The sequence below is a fragment of the Perna viridis genome, chromosome 13 (assembly GCF_037379345.1).
Source record: "Perna viridis isolate PV_CMFRI_1.1 ecotype Kerala chromosome 13, ASM3737934v1, whole genome shotgun sequence".
NCBI lineage: Eukaryota > Metazoa > Mollusca > Bivalvia > Mytilida > Mytilidae > Perna > Perna viridis.
The window spans coordinates 995,050-1,022,058 of record NC_142457.1 but is presented as its reverse complement, the minus strand read 5'-3'; the positions used below and the strand labels follow the sequence as shown (position 1 = coordinate 1,022,058).

General features: G+C 32.9%; 1 protein-coding gene across 2 annotated transcripts; it reads left to right on the top strand.

Moving 5' to 3' along the window:
- LOC148599163 (uncharacterized) lies at positions 1 to 26,657 on the top strand. 2 transcript variants are annotated; one of them, XM_088559079.1, is made up of 23 exons: positions 1 to 66; positions 732 to 762; positions 1,172 to 1,645; positions 2,841 to 2,959; positions 3,185 to 3,252; positions 3,871 to 4,040; positions 4,492 to 4,648; positions 5,683 to 5,801; positions 6,316 to 6,617; positions 7,332 to 7,396; positions 10,005 to 10,171; positions 11,516 to 11,621; positions 12,192 to 12,373; positions 12,594 to 12,709; positions 14,447 to 14,511; positions 14,770 to 14,942; positions 15,272 to 15,437; positions 15,658 to 15,758; positions 17,218 to 17,320; positions 20,455 to 20,674; positions 21,670 to 21,777; positions 26,039 to 26,075; positions 26,375 to 26,657. In XM_088559079.1, exons 2-23 carry the CDS (start codon positions 750 to 752, stop codon positions 26,389 to 26,391), a joined length of 3,048 nt encoding a protein of 1,015 aa, XP_088415205.1. In that variant the 5' UTR covers positions 1 to 66; positions 732 to 749; the 3' UTR covers positions 26,392 to 26,657. The 2 variants fall into 2 exon arrangements, with proteins under 2 accessions (XP_088415205.1, XP_088415204.1); XM_088559078.1 differs by having other exon boundaries at positions 19 to 150.
- The last annotated feature ends 352 nt before the right edge of the window (positions 26,658 to 27,009 follow it).

Sequence of the window (27,009 nt, the reverse complement as noted above, 5' to 3'; positions counted from 1 at the left end):
TTGCCAGATCGATTGACCTAGGTTGATGGAAAATGAGACCAGAGACCATATTTGCATTTAAAACAAGTATTGACAAGTATTTACATTTAAATGTGTAATAACCAAGTAATAATTAGGACGTACTAAATAATTGTCTCATTCATTATCAAGGTAAGGCCGTAATATGAAAATATAATCATCAAATTTTTACAGACGGTTAGGTTTTTTACCGACCAAACATTTTTTTCAAGTACGGGAGAAGCATATACTTTTCATGAGCAACTCGGCGGGTGTTTTTAGAAAAGCAGAGGACGCTTACCCTACCGGTGCACCTGGTCCATGCTTCCAGTTTTTAGTGGAGTCCGAGTTGCTCATTTACTTTTGTTACTTTGTATGTATTATTTTAGTTACTTTATGTTCTTTGTTGTGTATGTCTGTTTTCCATGTCTGGTCTTTGTCCCTGGATTACATTCTTTTGATTAGCGCTATAACCTTGGTTCCCTTGATTACTCTTAATTACAAAATTCAAAATAGTGTATAAGTTTTCAAACATTTCTTTTAAAAAGAGCTTAATTTACTGTGATTTTTTTTCTTTGTAATACTTGTAGTGATATTTTGAAATGTAAAGTATACAAAATGGAAATTATTTCATGCGAACAAATTTTTAAATGATTAAGTGGATGATGAATGTAAATGGATAAATATGTACTCACTGCAAATCAAACTCATACTCATACTCATTTCCATTGTAGAATAATTCCAGTTATAAAATGAATACAAAAGGTACGAAAGATGTAATTACATAAAGTCTTGTTAGGAAGCATTCGGTCATATTTAACATATACAAAGACTGGATAGATTAAGTACCAAAAAGAAAAAGGCAAACGACATTTTTCAAAATAATCAATCTAGAAACAAATGATTCGGCATCTGTTACGTAATATTAATTAAATCTGTTTGGTAATGGTAAATTGTCTTTTAAAACATAATTTGTTGTTAAATCATGTTTGAAACATTGCGTCAGCAGCGGTTATTTTTTAATGCGTCAATTCAATAAAAATTATACATGTATTCAAAATGGAATTTTTGATAATTACTGTTTGTCTGGTCCTTGTCCCTGGATTACATTCTTTTGATTACCGCTATATTATTGGTTCCCTTATTTACTTTTTCACTATATTTAAAATTTCAGTTGCACTGATCTATCTCGGAAGTCTTTTTAATTTCATACAAACACAACAAATGATGGCAGCACCGACACCGTCATATTATCCAACCATAACATTCAGTTCTGAGAGTCCATATCAAGGAGCATTGTCATCGACACCAAGATTAACCACACGGGATCATACCACACCAATATTCACAACTATGCTACACGGCACAGAAACGAAATTTACAACTTCATACATACCAAAGCCACTAGAAAATACCAATTCTGAGCTTACAAATGTTAAGACTAGTTCAGAAATAGAAACAACTACTGAATATAAGGATACCACTAAAACTAAGACGAGCGATGATGTTGTGACAACAGATTATAATACACGAATAACCAGTGAGCGGAAAGACTTGTCGACAATAGTTACATATGCTACTGGAACAGCCACTTCAAATACATCATCTTTGCCAATGGCTATACCGAGACAGCGGTCTGTATACATCGGTAAATGTATAAATATTGATGCTTGTTTAGTGTTGTTATCAGCCTTACATAATTAAAGTTGAGTTAATAATAACGCTCATACTCATTTGATGTTTGCTGCTTTTTATGCTTAGAAGTTTTGATTGGCAAAAACAAACAAAATAGTTAAACAATCAGAGGCAAGACTTGTTTGGCTATTGATTTTCTAACCAACGTCGAACCTAACTATAAATGCTCTCAATTTTCAATATTCTGATCCTGGAAATTGAATTATGACTCTACTTCAGAATTACAATATACTTAGTAAATTATATATATGCTTTTCTAAAGACCAGAAACAGCGAGTTATATATTAAGGCTTTCTATATCCGAATGTATGTACCGCTGATAAGAAGTGCGATGGTAGTGGTGTTCTCCTTGAACAAACAAACCCAGGAGATTGATGTGTCAATATACGTTACAAAGATTATAATCAGGTAATGGAAGCTGGGAATACAGCGCAGATTTAAAACCTGCATGGTGAAACCAACCCCTTTCCATCTGTTGTACCAATTCAGGATGATAGGATGGTTACCAACTTTTCTGTTTTTACATTGATAATGCCATTAGTAATACGGACTTTCCTTTCTGATAATGCCGTTTGGATAATGGAGTTTCGGCAATTTTTTTAACCATACATATTTTACAAGCCTAATATACTTTGATTTATTTACAATAATAAAACAAAAATTAACACGTTAAAACCATGTTTATGTTTGGAACAAACGCAAGCGTGCATGTTCAATTTGGGAAGAACATGTGGTAAAAGCAACACGACTAAGATGGAAGTCTTGCATGTGACAAGCTTGTATGTTAGTTAATGAACAGTTTGAAACGTGTTGACTATAACGCTACGTTTGGTTATAAGCAAAGCAATTTCCACCGATGTGAGCAAAACTGATATATACATAAATAGTTCATATTGTAAATTGTCATTCCAATTTTACTCACTAACATTGTTCCTTCACAGCTTTTAGTGTGTTATTCGATGCTTGCTTCTATAAATGTTAACTGTGTTTCATTTTTGTTATATAGATCCTTTATTTTTATATTTAGATTTTCTCCTTTAAAATATTATTAAGCCAATGCATAAACATCTTTTCAGCATTTTTTTGTATATAAGTAATTGTGCAATTAATTTTTTCTTTCTAATTGCGATTTGTTTGTATCCTTTAAGCATCTAATAATACAGTCGAAGTTGATCTTGTATTGTTTATGACTCGTAAAGGGTCACTCGAGTTGATGAATAGGTCGTCGACTGAAAACAGGAACATTAGCCCAGTCCTTCCCGACCAAGTAAGTTTATTTGAAATTATAATTAAGTTTGTCATTTGATATCAACACCAAATTCAATTCTAGTAGAACACCTAATCTAAATCATTTTAAACATTTAATTTCTGCTCACCAACGAGCAACATGAATGTGTTTCATAAAAAGCACAATCGAACATAGAGAACAAGAATATTTATAGTTATATAAGTTAACATCTGCAGCGTTTTTTTTGTTGTTGTTCACTTTCAGCTGAAGGAGAAATACAACAATAGTCTTTATGGTGTGCTACTAGACATTTACCATATTAGCATTACTTTGTAAGTTATATACGACAAAACGTAAAGGAACATAAAAACGAAAGAACAGTTCAGGATGGCTAAAATCAAAATAGTAACCAAACCGTGAAACAGTAAACATACCCAGTATAAAAAAACAATTATAAATGTATAAAAAATGAAGATATGTACAACAAGGCACCACAAAAAAAAAGAAATTAAAAAATGACGAAAAAACGGGACTGATATCAAGGACTCTATATATTCATCAAATATTGTGTCACCAGCCCATCCCGCCACATTGCTATTGAGTGAAATAATACAATCTGTGACAGCAACCAATGGAATATTCTTCTATATGTTTATTGACATGAATTAACAAAAGATACATCAGCTAAAAAATCAAGACCATCTAAACTTTGACTTTTCATAGAAATTGTCAGAAATTAATGCAATATATTCCTTAAGGAAAATGCAATGTCTAGAGTTGATCAATTGTCCTTATTGGCAACAGTGTGTTAATTCAGAAATTGCTGAAAGGCTCAATACCCAAAATATCTTAAAAATCCAGAGAACCTAATTTTGAATATATTGTCTTATCTAAGTGCTTTTTATTAGATCCGTAGTTCACAGGAAACATTTTTTTCCATTATTTTGTAGCGACCCGTATGTGGTTATTAATTTTACTATAAAAATAAAACAACCTGCATCAGAAGAAAACGCCAATTTTGTGAAGCATAGTTTGGTGGATTTGGAATCGTTAGATTTTCCAAATGACATAATAGATATCAATAAAACAGAGAATGAATTACAACGTATTTTAACTCAAGGTAAGTCAAAATAAGAATACGACTATTAAGAAAACCATATCATAAGAAGCGTGTCTACAAAAAGCTAAGGTAGAGAGCAATTGAAAGTACTTCATTTAAAAGTTATTAAAGAAGTTCCCTTTGATTCGACCATATTGTCCTTAGTGCAAGCAGTAGGTTGTTATTCAGCTGATACCTTAAGCCAAATTGAGTCTTTGCTCACATACCTGTGTATTGTAGACAATGAAAGCAGTTAAAACAGACCACACGTGCAAGTCCCACACACGATAAAACAGACTATAGGCAATTTAAATGAATAAGGAATGCGATTAAACTCTATGTACCCCATTCACCGTCTCGAATACAACATTAGCTTCAAGTACCCTTTTACAAGGTGTAAAATTGTTGTCGTTTTTCCAATACAGATTTTAACTATATTTCAATTGTTATCAATGGTTTGGTTGTTTTACAGACAATTTTTTACTTCCACAATCTGCCTGTTTTTATAATGAATCAGCACAATGGGGACAAAATGGCACTGTTAACTGCTTGTTCAAATGTGATCTGTCTCGGTATGAAAATACCTGTGGAATGTGTACAGTTGATAAGATTGGTAATGTTTTGTGCAGGTGAGTTTCTATTATTACACACATGTGACTAAATAAATTAAAACAAGGGTTGATGACGTACGTAAAAAGCGAGGAATTAAATATGTATCGTCTTTCGCAAATAAAGGGAATGTGAAGTTATATAAATATGATTCTTATATCTATTGCTTTTACAACCATAGTTTGGTATTAATTAATTTGATTTATTATTATAATCTTGTATCTTTAAGTATAGACAGGAACAGCTATATATATTATGTCTTGGCAGTTGCATTCACCTCTTTCACTTCTCGAAGTTATTCGTCTAATAGTGATAAAAGTTCACTCAATAGTCTAGACAAGATACAATGATTTTGACTTACGTATACTGCAAGTAGTGTGTATTTAGTATTAAACTTCGGATTGCACAATATGTATCAATAACAATAGACCTCAATTAAGTTTCAGATGCATTTTGACTGATTAAGGTTCTTCCGGCCAAGATCTATAAAAATACACATATAAATATTAAGTTGTCATTATTTTCATAATGCTATTAAATGACTGATGGAAATCTCCTAAAAGGCTTGTATATGATGCATATTTCTCAATATTATTGTCTTTATATCCAAAATACAATGTAGACGAATGTATTCAAAATCATCCATACAATTTTCGATACATCTACAAGACTTGGGATTTTCAGAGATCCTCCCAGGGTTGGATTGATAAATAGCGATTATATTGATTTTTCTATGTGCTTTAACTTTAAATGCATTTTCCTATTACAATCAAGATAAGGAGGACTTCTGCATAGTGAAAACTGAGGGCGATGCCAACTATCTAAATAAACTATATAAAAAATACATATCTGGTCTCACACTTGCAAACCAATATATTTGAAAGTTACTGTCCTTGGTAATAGGTCAGGCTTTATATCGCCAAATATAAAGGTTTTATTCGTGTTCATTGGATCATATATTTGCTATTTATATAATGACTTTTATTTTTTTTACTATGTTAAAATGTAAATGGTTCTTAACAATTAAATATCGAATTTGCAATTATTACTGCAGCAAAGACCCAACAATAATGACAAATACACAAGTATTAACAATGTCAGGAGCACAAGAATATACAACTATTGAATCGACGACTATAACTAATGCTCCAAAACAACGACCACGTAATCTCTGTATGTACTAAAATAAGTATTTGATATAAGCTGATGATAATTCAGATTGCCAAAAATGGCAAGTGGCAATCCATTCATTCAAGGCTTACTTAGATCTATTAGGTATTTAACTTTGTTCATACAATCGTAGAGGATTTAAATTTTACATCTGCAAATTACTGACAAAATAACGAAGCATCAAAACAAAAGACAAATTCAAAGACATCTATGTCTAAATACATTGCCAAAACATCAGGACTGTGACGATCTACATACTGAAAAGTTTTATTCAGAATGCAAAGTGGGTAAATGTTTACCAATTAGCAATCTTGTAACCAAGTCGATTGTGTGGATATCGAAATGTGAATATTAAAGTATTGTCTCACTCAACTTAAGATCTTGATATTGACATTTTTTTATGTATGTTGATGTATATGTAGAATATAATTGTAATTTTGATTTTACCGAAGTCATACTAATAAACATCATTTCCTGTTAAAAAAATTATTATTATGTTTACAAATACACATTTCAGCGAACCATGTCGTTAGCATAGTACTCGGTTTAGTTCTTGGTTCTGCTGATTTAACAACTACCACACGATCAACAATAAAAAGATGGCCATCACCACCCACAGCACTTACTTATTCTTTGTTGAGTAAATTTACGACCAGGCACGGTTTTATGACAAGGTTGAGTTCAAGAGGATATACTGTAATACCCAATACACATCCCACGGCAATAAGTCCAAGCAGTAAAATTACCCCACTTCAACAGCCTTTCACAAAACTGTCGACAACTGCAAGCCAAATTGATAAGAGAGCTATCGAAGAGAAAGTAATTAGTTCTTAGAAAGGTTTTGTCATATTTATTATTACAATATGCACAATAAAAGGTATAGCATAGCCTCACTCACTGGTTGAAGTTCTTCATTTCATGTACATGTGAATGCATTATATAGCACAAAAGTAATATACATAGTATCGACTTCATTAACATTTTAAACAATTGCCTTAAGTTACACAAAACCATAAGAGCAGCAGATGTATATGTGCTTTTGTGGCACAAAAAGACCCTAAACACAGTGTTGCAATAAAGAATATGATTGAAAACCTGACAACTACTCTTAGTACATACAATTGGTAAGGTTGAATTATTTCTTATCAGAGTATTATACACATACTGCCTGCAATTGACGTCTCGGACGATATTCTTTCCTGAGTGTGTTTGCCCAGTATACCACCCTCAACTGCAGGCAGTTTGCTATAAGTTCATTAATTGCATCTTCATTAACCTCGACAAACACAATTGTAACTGCCGTCTGGTGTTATTGTTTTGGACGGAGATTAAAAAATGTACAGTAATACCGGACTGCACAACGGTAAGGACAAAATACATTTCGGGTCAGAGAGGTATACTCGAAGGAAGGGTGGTATACTGGAATACTACTTATCCTTATATCCATTCAAAATTCTAGAATTTAATATGAAGTACAATATAAAATACTTTATATTGTTTACAAACACGACTGTTATTCGATGTATTTTTCAGCTGGAAGAGTTCTATCAAAACTTATTAAAGGTGACAAGTGTTACTGTAGTCAATTTAACATTCAGGTGAGAAATGACAATTATCATAATGTTTCAATAAATGAACTAGCCTAATTTCAAAAGTTATCATTATAAAGTTTTATATGCTCAACATTTACCCATTAATGTATAAAACTGAAAAGAAGAAATTTGTAAGTGAACCAAAGGGTTAAAATCGTTTAATCAGATTTCTTAATAAGCTCTGAATAGTAAGTATCAACACTTTACTATAAAACATATTTGACGCGATATGAGTTAAATTCATAAAAAAAACTGTTTTTTAAATGATGGACAGTTTGTTTAAATTTCCAAGATCTATTGTTTGTTCGTATGAGTAAAAGTATTTTAAGTAGGTCGATGAGTTCCAAGGCTACATCAGTTTTCAAAGACCCCGATGTAGCAAAAACATTGTCTACAATACATGACAAATATGTTGTCGTACCAGCAGACAAAGCCCAAAACAACATTGTTTTTGTCTGCAAAACGTTTCATATCCAATGTTTATTATCAGAGCTAGACGTAGAAAATAATAGCAGTGATACGACCTATAATGCTACCATTCTCTCCAAAGAAGAGATTGTGGAAAACCATAAATCTGTACTATCCTCGTTTGGTCTCCCTATCAAGGACGATGACTGTGATTTACCGTCTATGTACTGGATTCCTAAACTTCACAAGAATCCCTACAAACAACGTTTCATAGCTGGATCTGCAAAATGTACCACCAAATCTCTTTCAAAACTTTTAACTTCTATACTCACAACTGTCAAAGAGGGTCTACGGTCCTACCACAACACTTGTTACTCCCGTAGTGGTATTGATTCAATGTGGATCCTGAAAAATTCGAAAGATCTTTTGGAGACAATCAGTTCAAGACTATTATCTGAATATAATAGCATTAAAACCTATGATTTTTCAACACTGTATACTTCTATTCCCAATACTCAGTTAAAATCCCAACTCAAAAACATTATATATCGTTGTTTTTTTTTTTTTTTTTCAAAAAAAGATGGTACACTTAGATACAAATATATAGTTCTTGGTAGAGATTCCTCATACGTTGTGAAAAATAATTTCAAATCGTTTTCCTAATATACAGAAGAAGATGTTTACAAAATGCTGGAATTTTTAATATATTTGTCCAGTGTGGTGGACGCGTTTTTCAACAAACGGTCGGCATTCCAGTGGGAACCAATTGTGCTTCTATACTTGTTGACCTATTCCGTTACTCTTATGAGGCTGGACATTATAGCTGATCTGATCCGACAGAAAGAATACCGTTTAGCTAGATCCTTTTATCTCAGTTTCCGCTACATGTATATAGATGACGTATTATCTTTAAACAATCCTAATTTTGGGGATTCGATACATCTACCCCAAAGAATTTGAGATAAAGGATACTACACAAACAGTGGGATTAGCCTCATATCTTGACCCACACTTAGAAATCGATTGTAAAGGAAAACTATTGATCAAACTTTACGACAAACGTGATGACTTTTCATTCAGAATTGTAAACTTTCCTTTCATCTGTGGCAACATCCCTTCAGCACCTGCGTATGGAATGTTCATATCACAACTACTTAAGAACATTATAAATCGTTGTTTTTCCAAAAAAAGATGGTACACTTAGATACAAATATATAGTTCTTGGTAGAGATTCCTCATACTTTGTAAGAAATAATTCCAAATCATCTAAATATACAGAGGAAGATGTTTACAAAATGCTGGAATTTTTAATATATTTGTCCAGTGTGGTGGACGCGTTTTTCAACAAACGGTCGGCATTCCAATTGGAACAAATTGTGCTCCTTTACTTGCTGACCTATTTATTCACTCTTTTGAGGCTGACTTTATAGCTGATTTAATCAGAAAGAAAGAATATCGTTTGGCTAGATCCTTCAATCTCAGTGTCCGCTATATAGATGACGTATTGTCTTTAAACAATCCTAATTTCGGGGATTTGATACATCGCATCTACCCAAAAGAACTTGAGATAAAGGATACTATAGACACTGTGAAGTCAGCCTCATATCTTGACCTACAATTAGAAATCGATGGTAAGGGAAAACTATTGACCACACTTTACGACAAACGTGATGACTTTTCATTCAGAATTGTAAACTTTCCTTTCATCTGTGGCAACATCCCTTCGGCTCCTGCGTATGGAGTCTTCATATCACAACTCATACGTTATGCTAGAGCTTGCCGAAACAAATTTTACCCTGCTACCATTGCTACTTCGATATTTTGGCTTTGTGTTTCTTTTATATACACCTTAAGTCAGCATGGTCCAGTAACATCGTAAAAAGAACTAAATATGAAAAAAAATATTTATCAAAGGTATTTTTCCCACAGGAATGAAATTCTATTGATTTGTGTTTTATTTCGTTAGAACTATTGTCTCTCTCATATCGATGATGCTGTTTGGTTACTGAAGGCGTTGCAATATTGCAATCCAAGAACGTATTTATATAAGCGCAGTGTCTTAAGTGTATTTTTTACATTTGTTTGCATACAGGGTAAAACAAAAAGTATTGAACTGATAAAATCTGTAAAATTGACAAATTGCATTGTAAAAGGAAAGGCAGGTAAAACTAGAAACTTGGGAAACATGTAATTACTTTTTTTTCAGAAATAAAAAAATAGATTATAAAATCCAATTTCCACCACCTGAAACAGAGGACCAATTATTTAAATGGAAACACTTATTAAGTGAGACTGTGCCACAAATAGATATTCGAGGATATATAGTAAATCAGGATGAGACAAAGAAAAATCTTAAAATTCTGGTAGACAAACGTAAGGATCATCAGACATTAGCTTTTGTTGTTTTTTTTCATACGTTTTTAATCTTGTTCATGTGACTCTAAATGCATTATAAGAATAGGGGAAGCAATTGATGATCACAATCAATTAAGATTATAATTTTATCTATTGAAAGGGTAGTTGTTTAAACTTTGAGCTTTAATCATCACACACCAATTAAGAATCCTTTTCAGTATAGTGGTCAAAACTACTAAGTTAAAAAGTTCAAGTTTAATTCTGCTGTTATTATAGAAATAAGTGTCATTTTGTTTTTGATAGTAAATTTATTACGAGGCCTGATATTAACAGTGATGAAGTCGCAAACACAATGTCGTTTATTCCTTCATCGGTTATGTGCTATTCATAAAAGAAAATGATGCTCGTTGTTTTGAAATATGTTAAAGATATTACTCAAAAGCTTTAATTAAATTGGGACTATTTTATCGTATGACAACTAATCTTCATGATTGGTTATACGGTACAATCACAATTTAGCGCGTGCGTCAGATGGTAAGTTGAAGCGATGTTAGAGGGGAAGGTTTTCATACCACAAGATTGATTTGATAACATCTGTGTGCATTTTTTACCAGGATCATTTTATGTATTATATAAATTATACAATGGTGAGTTACGAGTTTGCCAGTTCTCTTGAACATAAAGTCGCTCCTTCGTAGTAAGAATTTCTCGAAGTTCAAAGCATGATAAATTTAGTCAGTTTTTGGTTACCATCTATATTCTATGATTTCTTTTAAAATAGAAGTTATAGCAAATAATTAACAAGACAAGATCAACATCAGCTACGTCCAAATTCGTAAGAACATCATGGTTTTTCCACAATATCCTACTTATTTACGAATTACATGTACATGTAAGAATGCAACACTTAAGAAAAGTACACCATATTGATTTATTATACCATTTCACGATAAATGTTTAAGAGATTTGTGATACTGTTGTACATATACCGTATTTTATTTTGTATTTGTTTACATAAAACTATTTACAGTAACGGTTGCAAGTACAAATTTGCCGGTCGTTGCAGTGTCATGATAAAACGTTATTTCATTGGCCTCCACAAAAAGGAAATCCCTATGCTTATCTGACCGGATAATTTCTTATATCAACACAAAAAACAACCGTATCAAAAACTAACAGCAAGAAACAACTACTCTAACAAATCTTTCACATAGCTGACAGTGTGAGTTGCAACTATCAGACAAAATACGACGAATTGATAAATCTTATTGATTATTGCAAATGAGAACGCCACTTCAGTTGACCAGATGTTCTTTACTCGATTTTTCAATCTAATCTTTTAACCAATATTTGCATTTATAGATGAATTGTTGCCAACAGATGCATGCTTGGATTGTGAAAAGCTAAAGTTAAAAGAAAGCGGTCCCGTTTGTATTTACATATGTGTCACAACGTCACACATTCATAGGTATGCGTTACATGGTTGCATAATTATACCACTGTAGTGATTTTTAAATCATCTGTCAATAATTTATTTTGTACTACTATCATTGGAACTGCGAGACTAAGGACACATGCATGTGTCCATGCTTCATTCTCCTTCTTTTTTAGCCATATTGACCATTACAAGGGTCGATATTTCTATTAAAAAAACCGTTTGCATTTACAGTATACCTGCAAAATATATCTAGTAAAGTCAAATAGGATGATTCATACCAGACTTGAATGTACTTGCGTCGGTGTGCCTTATACTTTTTCTGTTTCCTATTTCATTTGTTGTATGTGTCAGATGTTAGATACGTTTTTGTCGGAGATTTTGTTGTTGTTGCAAAAGCGAGATAACTGAAAGTACGATCGTTTTCACCATTTCTGTTTTTTTTTTGTAATATCACATTAAAGTAAGTAAAGTAAGCACACATCGTCTGTTATGTTTTAATCAATAAGAGTACGAGAATGGTTGGGAAGTTGTCAAACAAACTACGTTTATAAAAAATGAAAGAAAAAGTCATCATAACGTAGTACAACATATTTTGTACAGAAGTATCTCAAAAACAGATGCATCTGCCGCCGGTACAACTTTAATTTCAACAAATGATCTAGAATTAACAACAGTTACTAACAAACTTAGTTTTACAACAACAACATCTACAAATACAACGCCGACAGAATCACGCGCCATATCCACAACAACGACCCCCAGGCAACGATTGGTTAAATTAGGTAGGAATTAACAAGTGTTCGGTTTTCAATTAGATCTGTGTTCATTTCTGTAAGAATTTAGTGGTTTGTTAATTAACTGGACGTGTCATGTTCTTTTCCACGCATGAAAGCTTAATCGAAAATACAAAATTAGTTTATGCTTTATTCCTCCAATTTATTCATTGTTATCATATTACAAAATTATTGTCTTATGATATTTATGTAATATTCTTCTTTTCAGTTCACCAGACAATTGACATAAGTCTTGTTATAATCATAAAGGCTAACTTTACTGAAGACTTGCTTAACAGTTCATCTCAGACTTACACCAATCTGTACAAATTATTTAATGACTCGGTATGTTCGTTGTTAAGATATGAAACAAAAAAAAAAAGGGATTAACAATTCCATTCGAGAATGGAAAGGAAACAATGTAATTAAATTCAAAGGTAAAATTATCGGTAAGAAAGGTTACAAGTAGGATTGTTATTAAGCATATTATAATGAACACCCTTTTAAAGACTGAGATATAGTCAAGATACGCTTTTTATGGAAAATAAATAAAAGCAACTTTAACTTCTTCTTTGTGAATTATGGATTAAACTTGTACATTAATACTTGTTTCATTTTCAGTTTCTGCGTAATTTTGAGTTGTCTCAGGTTTTAATCTTAGTTTCGGGTATAAGATTTCATAAACTTACCATACCAGTACACCTGGTCCATGCTCCCATTTTTAGTGGATTCCGAGTTGCTCATTTGCTTTTGTTACTTTGTATGTATGATTTTAGTTTCTTTATGTTCTTTGTTGTGTATGCCTGTTTTCCATGTCTGGTCTTTGTCCCTGGATTACATTCTTTTGATTACCGCTATAACCTTGGTTCCCTTGGTTGCTCTTTGATTACCGCTATAACCTTGGTTCCCTTGATCTCTTAAATCAAGAATAATTAATCAATTAGGTTTGGCTTTTTAAGTGCAATTACACCAACATCGATCAACAGCAATTCCGGTAAATGTTCATCTCACAATGGTGATCAATCTTATTCCATTTAAATTTGGCTTAACCTATTGGTTTTAGAGTTCGACAGATAAAAAAATGTAGATACACATATTGTTAAGGATATCCTAACAAACATTCATGCCATAATTGGTTACAATCCATCCCGACTTTAAAGTTGAAAACTGCAAAGTTCGGAAAAAAATACATTTCAGGACCAATAACCCAAACATTCGACGAAAATCTATCCTACCATGCAGGACATTTCACCCATGCCAGATTATGCTTACCCCAACTGGTTTTTAAGTTATTTGTAAATTTCTGCATTTTTACCTATGGTCTATTTTTATTAACGGCGGCCATGTTGTTGGCTGGATCAATAATCCCCACGCACAGATTGTTAAATGTATTATTAGGAAAATTCGATAAGAGTTTGGTTATAATCCGTAGATAAGTTTAAGAGAAAAAGATGGTTGAAAAGGTTGACGGAAGGTGACGACGACGACGACGGACGAAACACACATAATGATGGCAATAACTCACATGGCACATTAGCCCAGGTGAGCTAAAAAGGGTTAAGATATAGCTTGGATGTGACGGAAAAGTTTTCAACAGGCAATCATGCTAGTTATAAATGTAAGATACAAATGATCTAGAACACGCCACTTATTACAGTCTTCGGTGAACTGTTTTGTGTTACAAATATCTTACAGCAAAAATAATATATCTATAATAACTTAAAATAAATTACATGGTAATTACTGCATCGACGGTTTCATACCCATATATGTAGATTGACTATTGCTTCCCGAACATGCATAATTGACGACTGGTATAAACTACCTCTAATTTATGTCAGGTTGGCATGAATCTGGCTCTGTTTAACGTGAAATAACTTTCTGTCAGTAATTGCTAGCATTTCTACACTACCAAGTGCGTCGATTTGTTTTTAAAGCGGAAGTTATGGACTAACCAACTAATTAGATACATTATAATACACATGCATAATATAATATAATTATCTGTTTTAGTATTACGTTATATGAGATAATGTATGCAAACTTACATATTGAAATAAATATTATTTGCTATTTTCAAAGCTCACCAAGTATTATCTAAAGACGTTCCCGGAAAAATTTCGAGATTTCCACATTAAATCATTTTAGTAAGTACAACTAATATTTGATCTATTTCTTAATATGAACATGACGGGTTTGATTTATTGTTCTTTTGAAAATATGTGAATATATGATTTGCAATGTAGTTCACAAGGACAATGTGAGCTGAATTTCTTATCATCAGAAAATGATTGTTTGTAGGCGAATACTATTGAAATTATATTTGATTTGTAATAAAAGCAGTCAATTTGCAATTTCAAAGAAATAAAGTTTTTTTTTTTTGTTAATTGTATTGTATTTTGTAGTAATGGAAGCATTATATGCAGAGCTATACTTCAAATGACTATACCGAAGTCAGAATCGGACGCCAACTCCATTGTTAAAAAACTGCTAGATATAGAACAAATAGAAACGATTGGACATTTTTCAGTTGAAAAAGAGAAAACAAAGTCGTCTCTCGCTGAAATGTTGCAAAATTGTATGTACGATGCATGTAATTGTAATTAAAGGAAAAAAAAACACTTTCTAAATTTTCCAATAGAGATATATTTCTACTGTTGACTGTGATTGGTGAAACTAAAAAGGGCTACAAAAAAAACCAAAAAAAAAACCAAACAAACAAACAAAAACAAAAAAACAAAAACAAAAAGAATAAAAAAAAAAAAAAATTTAGATAAACGCTAGAATGGTGTTTATTTTTTTTGCCTTCCATTTACAATAGACATTTTTTTTTACATTTTTCTGAAACATGTTTTGAATTTGACATATCAGCAAAGTGCAATAATAATAATGATTTTACCCTTCCAGACAGTTTCCTTCAGTCATCCGCACTTTGCCTTAGCCATGAGAGCGCTGAATGGGGTCCAAATGGTTTTGTGTTGTGTCAATATAAGTGTGACCTTTCTCCTTATACATTTATGTGTGGGGAACATGGTGAATGCCTTGTTGACTATGGTGGTCAAGTCAAATGTAGGTAAGTAGGAACTCTGGAAATGGTTAACGCAAATCCTTTTTATTTCAAAACAACCAAAGTCAAATAAATAGTAATCTGTTAAGTTTCAACAGTTGTTTGATCAGGTGGTGATAGTATAACTTAATATTTCATCAATTCAATGTCTCAACTGTTGTGTTTGGCGAGTTTGATTTGGAAACTAGATTTAAAACATATTGGTTCAAATAATTATATATTACAGATGTAAAACTGATGCAAAATATACATACTATGGAAAGAAGTGTGGAATTCAAAGGTTGAAAACTAACCTCACAGAACGATTTACAAGAACTGTGATAATAGGTACTACTACTGGTTGCTATTTCCCTAATTGTATATTATTATCAGCATTCCGTCTGTTTCTCTATCAGTTCGTTATTCGAATGGTAGTTAACAGAGTATCCTTAACTTCTACTAAACTGTTTATATGGTTAAATTTGCATTTTCCGGAAATGATGATAGGGTGATACGTTTGTCGTGGCTCTGATTCATTTAACGGGATAATTTTGTGTGTCTTCTAGCACAATATACAGACTGCCTTGAATATACAGTATGAAAAACGGTACCAATTTTGTGTATATAAGAGTTCCAATACATTTGTTTTATAATTTTTTTCGATACCAGTAATACATTCATTTCAGGATGTCTTAAGTTTTTCTTTTAAGAGAAAATAAAGACTCCTAGCTGTTTAATTTGATATAAAAAAAAACAAACAAAAAACAAACAATGGTCATTTTTTTAGAGAATGGACTACCATATAATGAATCTCTTGTCAAAATGAATCACTTAAAAATTACATGCTTAGGAATCAACTGGTACTACAAGTAATTGTTCCATTACGTTCGATAACAATTATAAAAAAGTGTATTCTTGATATATTCTAGGCAACGAGGCCACGCGAGGGACTGCAATTTTTGCGTGGTATCAAGCGTCACTATTTCAAATTGTCTGCTAAAATTAGAGCATTGATTAATTTGAAGTCATGAAGGCACTTTGTTTTTCGACTAATTTGGAAGTAGTTTTTGTGTATCTATGAAAGCAGCTTTTAATATACATTTCTTATCCCTACTCTTATGCTTGTATTGAAGGCACCTTTTAATGGCTTAATTGACATAACAATATAGCCCCGTGCAGGTCCGGGTGTTAAAAGAATAGGCCTGCAGCAGCGCTAAGCTTGTCGTATAAGGCGACGAAATAGTGCTCAGAAACCTAGCCGGGGGCTAGGCGCTCTGCCCACAGAGCAACTGGGATGTGTGCCCCAGGTGGTGGAATGGGGTACCCCTGGCGTGTTACATGCTGGGATTGTCAGGCTATAATACGGAAAACCTGACCGCAAACCATAGTGGTGCACCATGTTGGGAAAGATGCAACGTTCCTCGCACGTTAAAGAACCCTGCTGTGGTATTCGATAGGAGTAGGAACCTTGCGCTCCGCCACAGGAGGCTAAATTGCCCGACCTTACCCATCCCCCCTTTTTCCAGTGGCAATCGACATTTGTCGACCCTATTATCCTTGTGACCCATCCATTTTTTTTTCAATCATGTTCATTTTATCATCCATTTCATGTTCATTGTCTGAATATAGCTGAAATATTGCTGCTCGGACGTTAAACCCCAACAAACAAACAAAAACATAACAAAATAATAATGAGACACATTACATGTTGTATGCGGCAATGTTTATTTGGATAAGATCAAATAAACAGATGATTTACTGCTGAAAAAAATATATACGAGTCTATTTCTTTTTGTTTTATACGTAGGTATCGGTTCGGGATTCTGTGGATTGCTAGGATTGATATTTGTGATTGTACTGGTGTGTGTTTGCAGAAAATTAAATAAAGTCAAGAAAGACATACAAGACAAGTAATTAAAATTAAATGTATTTTTATGCCAAAATTGGAGGGAGGAGTGTTAGTTCTCAAATAATAGTATACAAAAAAGTAATTAGGGGAACCAAGGTTATAGAGATAATCAAAAGAATGTAATCCATGGACAAAGACCATATATGGAAAACAGACATACACAACAAAGCACATAAAGTAACTAAAATCAAACATACAACGTAACAAAAACAAATGAACAACTTGGACTCCACTAAAAACTGGGATTGGCATATTCATGTGTCCTTTTTTTCATTTTTTCTCTTGATAGACATGTATTTCTATAATTTGTACAAATTATCTAATGTTGCATGGCATATGTATTGGTTTGATTTTCCAAATCGGGCATCGCGTTTGTTGCTTTATACGATAGATTTACAAATATTCGGCCATTGATTAGCGTCATCCTTAATTTTAGGAATGATTATCCAGGTTTAGCTTGAAATAAATTTGTTTACGAAATTTCACTTTAAAAATGCACATCCAGTACCTGTATGGGATAAACTTCCCACTTTATGGGCTATAAGGCAATGGGGAATGGGGAAATGGGGCATGGGAAATGGGGGATGGGGCAATGGGGAATGGGGCAATGGGGAATGTGTCATTGGGAATGGGGTAAATGAATAGGGCAATGGGGAATGGGACGAGGGAATAATTTTGATTGGTCAATCACACAAATTGTTCTGCCTTTTTCCGCAAGCAACGTACCTATCATAATTGTATGACAGCAGTTAAGATATTTTAAAAAAGTTTGTTTTAGAGTAATTTTTAATGATTACAGGTGTCGCAGTTCATTATTCATTGACATTTTTTTTCAAATAGTAACCTGAAGTACATTTGTACAATATGTAATTTCCGGTCATTATAGATTAAAAATGTTCGCCCTCAAACGATTTCTATCATTTTGGAAAATTTGTATTGAAATAATGTGTCGGAGACACTCGTATGATTTTAATATTGACAAATTAAAAATATTGAGCAATAACAACAAGACCATTTAAAAAAATAAAATGTTGATTCCCTTTCAATTGGCAGAAATATGTCATTCGTCGCAACCTCGAAAGGGATAATAATATTGCCATTTTTAATATTTTAAACAAGACTTTTATACCGTAATTTAGATTAAAATTGTTGGCATCCTTACAGTCTGCAGAAATATGTCATTTTTGAGAAATTGAACTGAAATCAATGTGTCACAGCCAAACACACAATGCTTATTTTGACAATTTTGACGTTTTAAACAATAATATAAGACCGTAAAGGTAATTTAATGTGTTCCCAATCTTTAAATTTGCAAAAAAATATATCATTTTCAAAAATTTGGTTTGAAATGAATCACAGCCATCAACATAATATCGATATAGACAATTTCAACATTCTCACAATAATAACTTTAGACTAATAGGTATATTAAAAGTGTTCGCACACATACATTTTGCAAAAATATGTCATTTTGAAGATTTTTTACTAAAATATGAGTGTGCAACCACCAACCGGATACAAATATTGCAAGTCTACATATTTATAACAATAATTTTGGACAGTTATTGAAATTAAGACTGTTTGCATCCTTATAATCTGCAGAAATATGTCATTTTTGAGAAATTTGATTGAAATTAATGTATCAAAGTCACACACATGATACCTTTTTTTGACAATTTTAACATTTTAAACAATAATATAAGACCATTCAGGAAAATTCAAGTGTTTGTAATCAGTCAATTTGCAAAAAAAAAATCTCATTTTCAATAATTTGATTTGAAATACATGTATAACAACAATCAACAAAAACCTTATTCGGACAATTTTAACATTTTAAGAATAAAAATGCAAATATCGTAATATTTTGACAATTTTGGTGATTTCGTAATTCTCGAACTCGCCGGCGAAATTCTAAAATAAATATTGATTTCACAAAACTTTCTGCATCTAAATGCATTATATGTGTTTAATTAAACATTTACTTTACTTTTTTCTTTTCGGAATGGGGAAAAGCCATTGGGTAACAGGAAATAAGTCGATGGGGATGGTGCAATGGGGAATGGGGCTATAGGGAATAGGGTATGGAGCAATTGGGGATGGGGCAATGAGGGATGAGGCTATGGGGAATTGGGCATGGGGCAATAAGGAATGGGGGATGGGGCAATAGGGTATGGTGTAAGTGGGAAGATTATGCCATACAGGGACTGTAAATAACTTTCCCATACAGGTTTTCATTCATTGATAAGACTTTTCGTCAAAATGCTTTCATGTCATAGTAATTGCTGTTTGTATATTCAGAATTTTTTATAATTTTGGACAATAATGAATTAAAAAAGTTCAAGATTGGCCTATAAATTGTTTACTGCAATAAGGATACCAATTTAAGGTTATTGCATGTTTCTAAGGTAACAGGTCTTTGCACTATAAGCTAAACGACAAAAAAGCCAAGCAACAAATTAAACAGTCAAAATTGATCGAATCTGGTGGTACAAACGATGTACAACTACAAAATAACAAACAACATTTAGAAAACTAAGCTTCTTATGAAATGTGGTTTATATAAACCTGTAGGCTAAGCGTTCTTCCATTTCAAGAGAAAAACCAACCAAATAAGAGGTAAAATCTTTGATAACATTGAATTAAAACATGACAAATGCCATTAATCTGTTTCTTGCTGGAGGAAAGAACTTTAATTCGTAGGTATGCATTTGTGTGGATTTGGGGGAAAACGTCAGTGTGTGGATTTGTTTGGAACCATGTAAATCCACAAACATTGGTATCCCATAAACAGTGATTATTTCAAAGTATACCTCATCGGTATGTTACAAGATCGTAGGATATCTGCCTCAATACAATAGTTCTGTGTAACATCGACAATCTCATGGAAAACCTATAATTTACACATGCAAATTCTTTACAGAGAAGAAAAAGTAGAATTATTGCGATGAATCCGTATTTGTCAACACGGATTGAAAACGAATTACATTTTGTAGGAAAATGTCTATCAGTCTGTTAAGATTACAAATATTTACAAGTATTATAAAGTATATAAGCATTCAGTTTATTAGTTATTATTAGTAAAAACAAAACAGTAAAGTTTGGACTTCTTGATTAAGCTTGACTATACTTTTTTAGTGCCACAAATGGAGACAATGGAATGAGGAGAAAATCTCAAAACACGGACTATTCTTTTGAACGAACGGGGTATAGTAACTTAAACCGGGATTTTGTACCAGAACGACAATATTCGTGGATGCATGGACATGGATCCAACAGAAGGCTGTCAGAAAATCATTATGACAATGACCGTGAAGAGAATCTATACCGCGTAATAAGTGAACCAGGTGTAGGAAACGTAAGATCTCGACAGGTTTTTTTCAAGAGGCCGTTTTTCCATGTTTTCATTCATGAAATATTTAGAACATTGCCATGACAAAAAGTTGGAAAAAAATACGAATGTCATTCCTTTAGACATTTAGTGTTGACCTTTATGGTACTTAATCCTATTTGCGTTTTGATGAGCACAGTAGTGATTCTTCTGTTTTCCAGCGTTTGGAGGATTTTATTCGCGCTTAGGTCATTTTCCCCTAACTCAACAGATTGTTTCCTAATATTTGCAAGTCATAACATGGCGGTACTTTATGGTAGTACCATCTTTTTTTCATTTGATGTCTTTGTTTTTTTAATAAGAATATCAATATATCTAGCCCGTTTTCCTTTCATGATTAAGGCTTGACCGGCCGGGCACATTTAATCTCAGATGTTGCCGCATTTTGCATCGGCCAACCATGAAAACTCATGCATTTTATATAAAATATAAGTGACGTTGCAGGTGATGCGTGATTTAATACCGTATTTTTGTCAATTACTTTCGTTAGAAATGAGCAAGGTATTCTACCTGCCTTTATGTAGATTGCTTGTTATATACAGTGTTTACGGAAGAATGTTGAAAACCTGACATTTCTTGCACGCAATCTTCAGACAAACTAATTTTCCTTTTGTTCGTTAAGCTGAACTTCACTTATGCAGAAGACACACTTTTCCAACACTGGATCATGAATCCACACGAAGTTTTTGGAAATAACACTTGTAAAATATTATCACGCATCTTCCAAGCTCTTTTTGATTTAGTTCAACGATCAAACCCACGGAAATGCTTAATATTTTCTCATCTTTTCGTTGAAGACTCATAAATACCAAGCATGTAAGTGCTTTCTGTTTCAATAATTGGTTTTAAACTTCATTACTTTGTACTACGGAAATCATATCAATCCTCAGTGGTGAAATGAAAAGTCCAACTTACCATTTAGCTTGTTTTGATTTGATTTATTTTCAAGCTATTCTTTTAAGGTAACAATCTACCAACCATTTCCGGTAACCGACATAAATGAAAGAGAGTCGACTCATGCTGTAATAACTGAGCAGAACCCTCAAAGTAGGATAACTACAGATAGACCGGTTGGTTTGTTAAAAGTTTGCTACGTTTATTTTCCATATCTGTTTCATATGACATACATAGCGATTCACACAAAATAACGCATTATATTTAATACACCATCAACGAAACAACTGGTTCGCCATGTCTGCTTCATACAAGGCTGTAATCTATTTGTTTATTACAAATGACATTTAAAATCGTAGTCTAAAGACAAATATAATTATTTTGTAAATTTTCAGTTAATAAAGAGTAATCAAGGGAACCAAGGTTATAGCGGTAATCAAAAGAATGTAATCCAGGGACAAAGACCAGACATGGAAAACAGACTTACATAACAAAGAACATAAAGTAACTAAAATCATACATACAAAGTAACAAAAGTAAATGAGCAACTCGGACTCCACTAAAAACTGGGAGCATGGACCAGGTGCACCGATAGAGTAAGCGTCCTCTGCTTTTCTAGAAACACCCGCCGAGTTGCTCATAAAAAGTCAAGTCCGAGGTAGACAAACGAGGAAAGGAAAACTATGACCCGTTGAATAAATCAGTTTTCATGGTGCTGATGGATACACCATAACGATCCACGAGTTCATGATGACGACCATAAAACTTCTGTAGTGATGACTTCAATCTTGTAGCAACATAACCCTGTTCCAGAAGCCTATTTGTTAGAGTTCTAGCGCGATACAAAAAGTCTGCGCAGTTTCGGCAAGCTCTGGCATAACGTATGACTTCCGATATGAACACTCCATGGGATGTTGCCACAGATGAAAGGAAAGTTGACAATTCTGAATGAAAATTCATCACGTTTGTCGTAAAGTTTGGTCAATAGTTTTCCTTTACCATCGATTTCTAAGTGTAGGTCAAAATATGAGGCAAATATGAGGTATCAAATCCCCGAAATTAGTATTGTTCAAAGATAACATGTCATCTAGCGGAAACTGAGATTGAAGGATCTAGCCAAACAATATTCTTTCATTCTGATCAGATCAGCTATAAAGTCAGCCTCATAAGAGTGAAGGAATAGGTCATCTAGTAAAGGAGAACAATTTGTTCCCATTGGAATGCCGACCGTTTGTTGAAAAACACGTCCACCACACTGAACAAATATGTTGTCGATTAAAAATTCCAGCATTTTGTATACATTCCTCTGTATATTTGGAAAATGATTTGGAATTATTTCTTACAAAGTATTAGGAATCCCTACCAAGAACTATATATTTGTATCTAGGTGTACCATCTTTTTTGGAAAAACAACGATGTATAATGTTTTTAAGTCGGGATTTTAACTGAGTATGGGGAATAGAAGTATAAAGTGTTGAAAAATCATAGGTTTTAATGCTATTATATTTAGAAAATAGTCTTGAACTGATTGTCTCCAAAAGATCTTTTGAATTTTTCAGGATCCACATTGAATTAATACCACTACGGGAGTAACAAGTATTGTGGTAGAACTGTAGAGTATAGAAGTTAAAAGTTCTGAAAGAGATTTGGTGATACATTTTACAGATCCAGCTATGAAACGTTGTTTGTATGGATCCTTGTGAAGTTTAGGAATCCAGTACATAGACGGTAAATCACAATCATCGTCCTTGGTAGAGAGACCAAAAGAGAATAGCACAGATTTATGGTTTTCTGCAATCTCTTCTTTGGAAAGAGTGGTAGCAGTATAGGTCTTATCACTGCTATTATTTTCTACGTCTACCTCTGATAATAAACATTGGATATAAAACGTTTTGCAGACAAAAACAATGTTGTTTTGGGCTTTGTCTGCTGGTACGACAACATATTTGTCATGTATAGTAGACAATGTTTTTGCTACATCGGGGTCTTTGAAAACTGATGTAGCCTTGGCACTCATTGACCTACTTAAAACTTTCATTCGTTTCAAAATAAAAGATCTAACGGTCTTCAACAACTCTGACAGAGAATCAATGTCTTCTTGTTCTCGTTTTATCCATTTTCTTGCATAGTCCTCGACGGCATCCATAAGACCTTTAAAGTTATAATTCCAATTTATGGAGCGTGGTTCACGGTACTTGGGACCTTTAGAAAGGATATTACGCAGAGATCCGTTTTCGATAATGGTTAAATCTCCCGTAACGACGTGACCAGAAGGACCATATTTGAATGGAGAGGTTTTGCAAGAACAGTCAGGTGATTTAGCCTTGAAGTCCTCAATCTCGAGGTTCTGCAATAGCCTTTTATAATTGAATATTTTGGATGCGATGGGTGAAGTATAGGAATATGAAATAATTGGTATGGATTTGTCTTTGAAATATGGGGGAATTTTGTTGGTAACGTTTTTATGATGGAGGATGTTAGCGAAATTAATTGCATCTATACATTTGTTGACAAACGGTAGTGGAAGAAATGATCGTTTTTCTTCATCCTGACTTTTCACACAAACTGGTTTAAAGAGTCTGTGAAAACCAATATCCAAAATGATGGCAACAAGTCTGTATAATGATGAAGTGGGGTCAGAAACAGGAGTGTCAAGACTTGTTTTGTAAAGGGAGTGTAGTAGAGTGAGAGGTATAGAATAAAGTTTGGTTCTAATGTGATGAAGTCCAAGAGGTTTTTGTATGAAAGGAAGAAGACCATCTATGAAGACATCATGTAACTTAGGTGACGTATAGTGGCGATGGCCATGACTCCTTTCCTGTCTTGGATTTTTGTCAAATAAATTCATCACATTTATGTTATTGTTGTATTGGCTTGAAAGGTTTCCTATATTTTTGATGTTGTCATTGCAGTTTTGTAGTACCTAGTCTGCGTATCTAGTACTCCTCTCTTTCCCTACGATAGTTTTTACTTAGAACGGGACTATTCGTAGGATGGTAATTTTTTTTCTAAAATACGAACTTTCATGGAGAGGATTGAATGATCTTGTTGATTAATGTGTTAATAAATTGTCGGGAATTTGGTGGTGTTAATTCCCGAACGATGACCGCACATTCTTTTATTTAATCGTTCTTGCGTTTCTCCGACATATAGTAGACCACATAAGTTGCATTCTAATCCATATATTAAGTTTGTTGATTTGCAACTTAAGTCATCGTGACTTCTTGTATGGAAGGTTTTGTTTGTAAGGGAACTGGAGAAGTAAGGGTCGGTTATAAGAATGTTGCATGTTTTGCAATTTTTTATACCACATTTTGATATGGTACAATGTGGTTTGTCATTGTTGTAGTCAAATATATCGTTTAAAGTGATAGAACATGGTTTGATAATTTTAAAATAGTCAGAATTTTTGTACTGGAATAGATGGTTTGCAGACTGAACGTGTGATTGGGAACTTTTAGTTGAATTGGTCACCGTTTTCTTGGTGCCGGTGGCGAAGAACTTAATTACCCTACTGAAACCTTGATGTCATTTCCGGTGTTGTGTTGGAGTTCATACTGTCGTCTATTTCTAATGTTTGATTTTAACGCGTACTCATTTTGCATTATGTTGTCCCAGTGTGCATGTAGATGGTGTCTGTTTCTCGGTTATATATTTTCGACAAGCAGTGTCCTAGGATTTTGACATATCGGAATTGTCTTTATGTGATGATGTCATGGTATATTTTGCAGATATATACATGGCCATAAGACAGGTGTAACAAGTTACTTAGCGTATCATGAAGTATGAATAATGCAAAAGGAATGGACTTAATCAAACTGAACATTTTTTTTAATTAAAAAAATCATGAAAAGCTAAAATCAAATATATTTTTTCATTGCATTGCAAAATCAAAAACCGCAATCGTAGAAACGACCAATCAACGCATTCAATCAAGATAATCCAGACCCCCGACAAGTTTTGACCTTCAAGTTTTCTTCAATTATAGAATTGAATTCATTACGTTAATTTGTCCCTGTCTTAATTTCTAGTTTAACGAAAGTAATCAGATTTTTAAGAAAAAATATACTTAATAATAAATATGTAATTTAGTCAACGAATGTAGCAAATCGTTTACCATACCGATGGACCTGGTCCATGCTCCCAGTTTTTAGTGGAGTCCGAGTTGCTCATTTGTTTTTGTTACTTTATATGTATGATTTTAGTTACTGTATGTGTATATGTCTGTTTTTCATGTCGGGTCTTTGTCCCTGGATTCCATTCTTTTGATTACCGCTATAACCTTGGTTCCCTTGATTACTCTTTTACAAGCATAATACAAACATAATAAGAAAACGTTTTGGTTTATTTCGTCGTCTCTTATTTGTATTTTGAATGAATCAGGGGTAATACAATGAAAGAGAAGATAATGTTTTTTTCACTTTTTTTATTTTTAAGTACAAAATCAAAAGACCATTAGTTGGAAGACATAATCGTATGTACCGCTTATCATATTTAGTCGAATTATGTTTAAAAAAAATCATTTGTGTTATTGTTTTCTGGAAACCATGTGAACAGCTTCTCTGTCATTTGAAAACAAAATAATCTAATTTGCATTTGATTCCGAACTGATGCGCCATTTTCGATATCACATTTTCATATAAGACACTTATAGCATGTAAATTAAGATTTCTTTCAATATTTGTTTTTTATACTGGAAATAGGTAATAAAGGTGGTTATACTCTTTTTGATAATACTTCTAATATAAAATCGATCGGTAAATATATTTTTAGATGACCACAAGTGGTGAAAGATGAGAAGACTTGTAGATGAAAAGTGGGCACTGTGAAGATTAATAACTATCAACGATGGATTCGTTGTAAATATTTTGTGTTGTTGTAAATGTGGTTATAATTTATATATTGATACATATGTTATCGAATTGAATATTTGTATATGTTTTTTTTTTTCGTTTTTGTCGTTTATTTACTCTGTATATTGTATTTCACAATAAATAAAACATAATTAAAAATCAAAATGAGAACTTTACTTATAGTCCATATACGTAGTTTGTTTTTAAATATATATTGCTAATGTAATAAGATTGAATACCAATCAAAAACAGGTACAGGACAGAAATGGTACTATCATAACACTCAACGTGGCTTATGGTAGACGTAACAAATAGGTTATATGATAAAATGGCGTTTAATTATAACGATTTTACATTTGTACTGATCAATAGATATCCTTATAGTTTTATTCAAGTATAAATGCAGACGTCGTAACCTACAAATATATCAATAAGGTCTGTAAACTTCCCATAGTATGTAAAAATTGAATTACAATTACATTTGCTCTTTTTATAAATATAAATGACTGTTTGTACATAGGTTCTGTATCTCAGATGTATAAATCTTTATTGCAC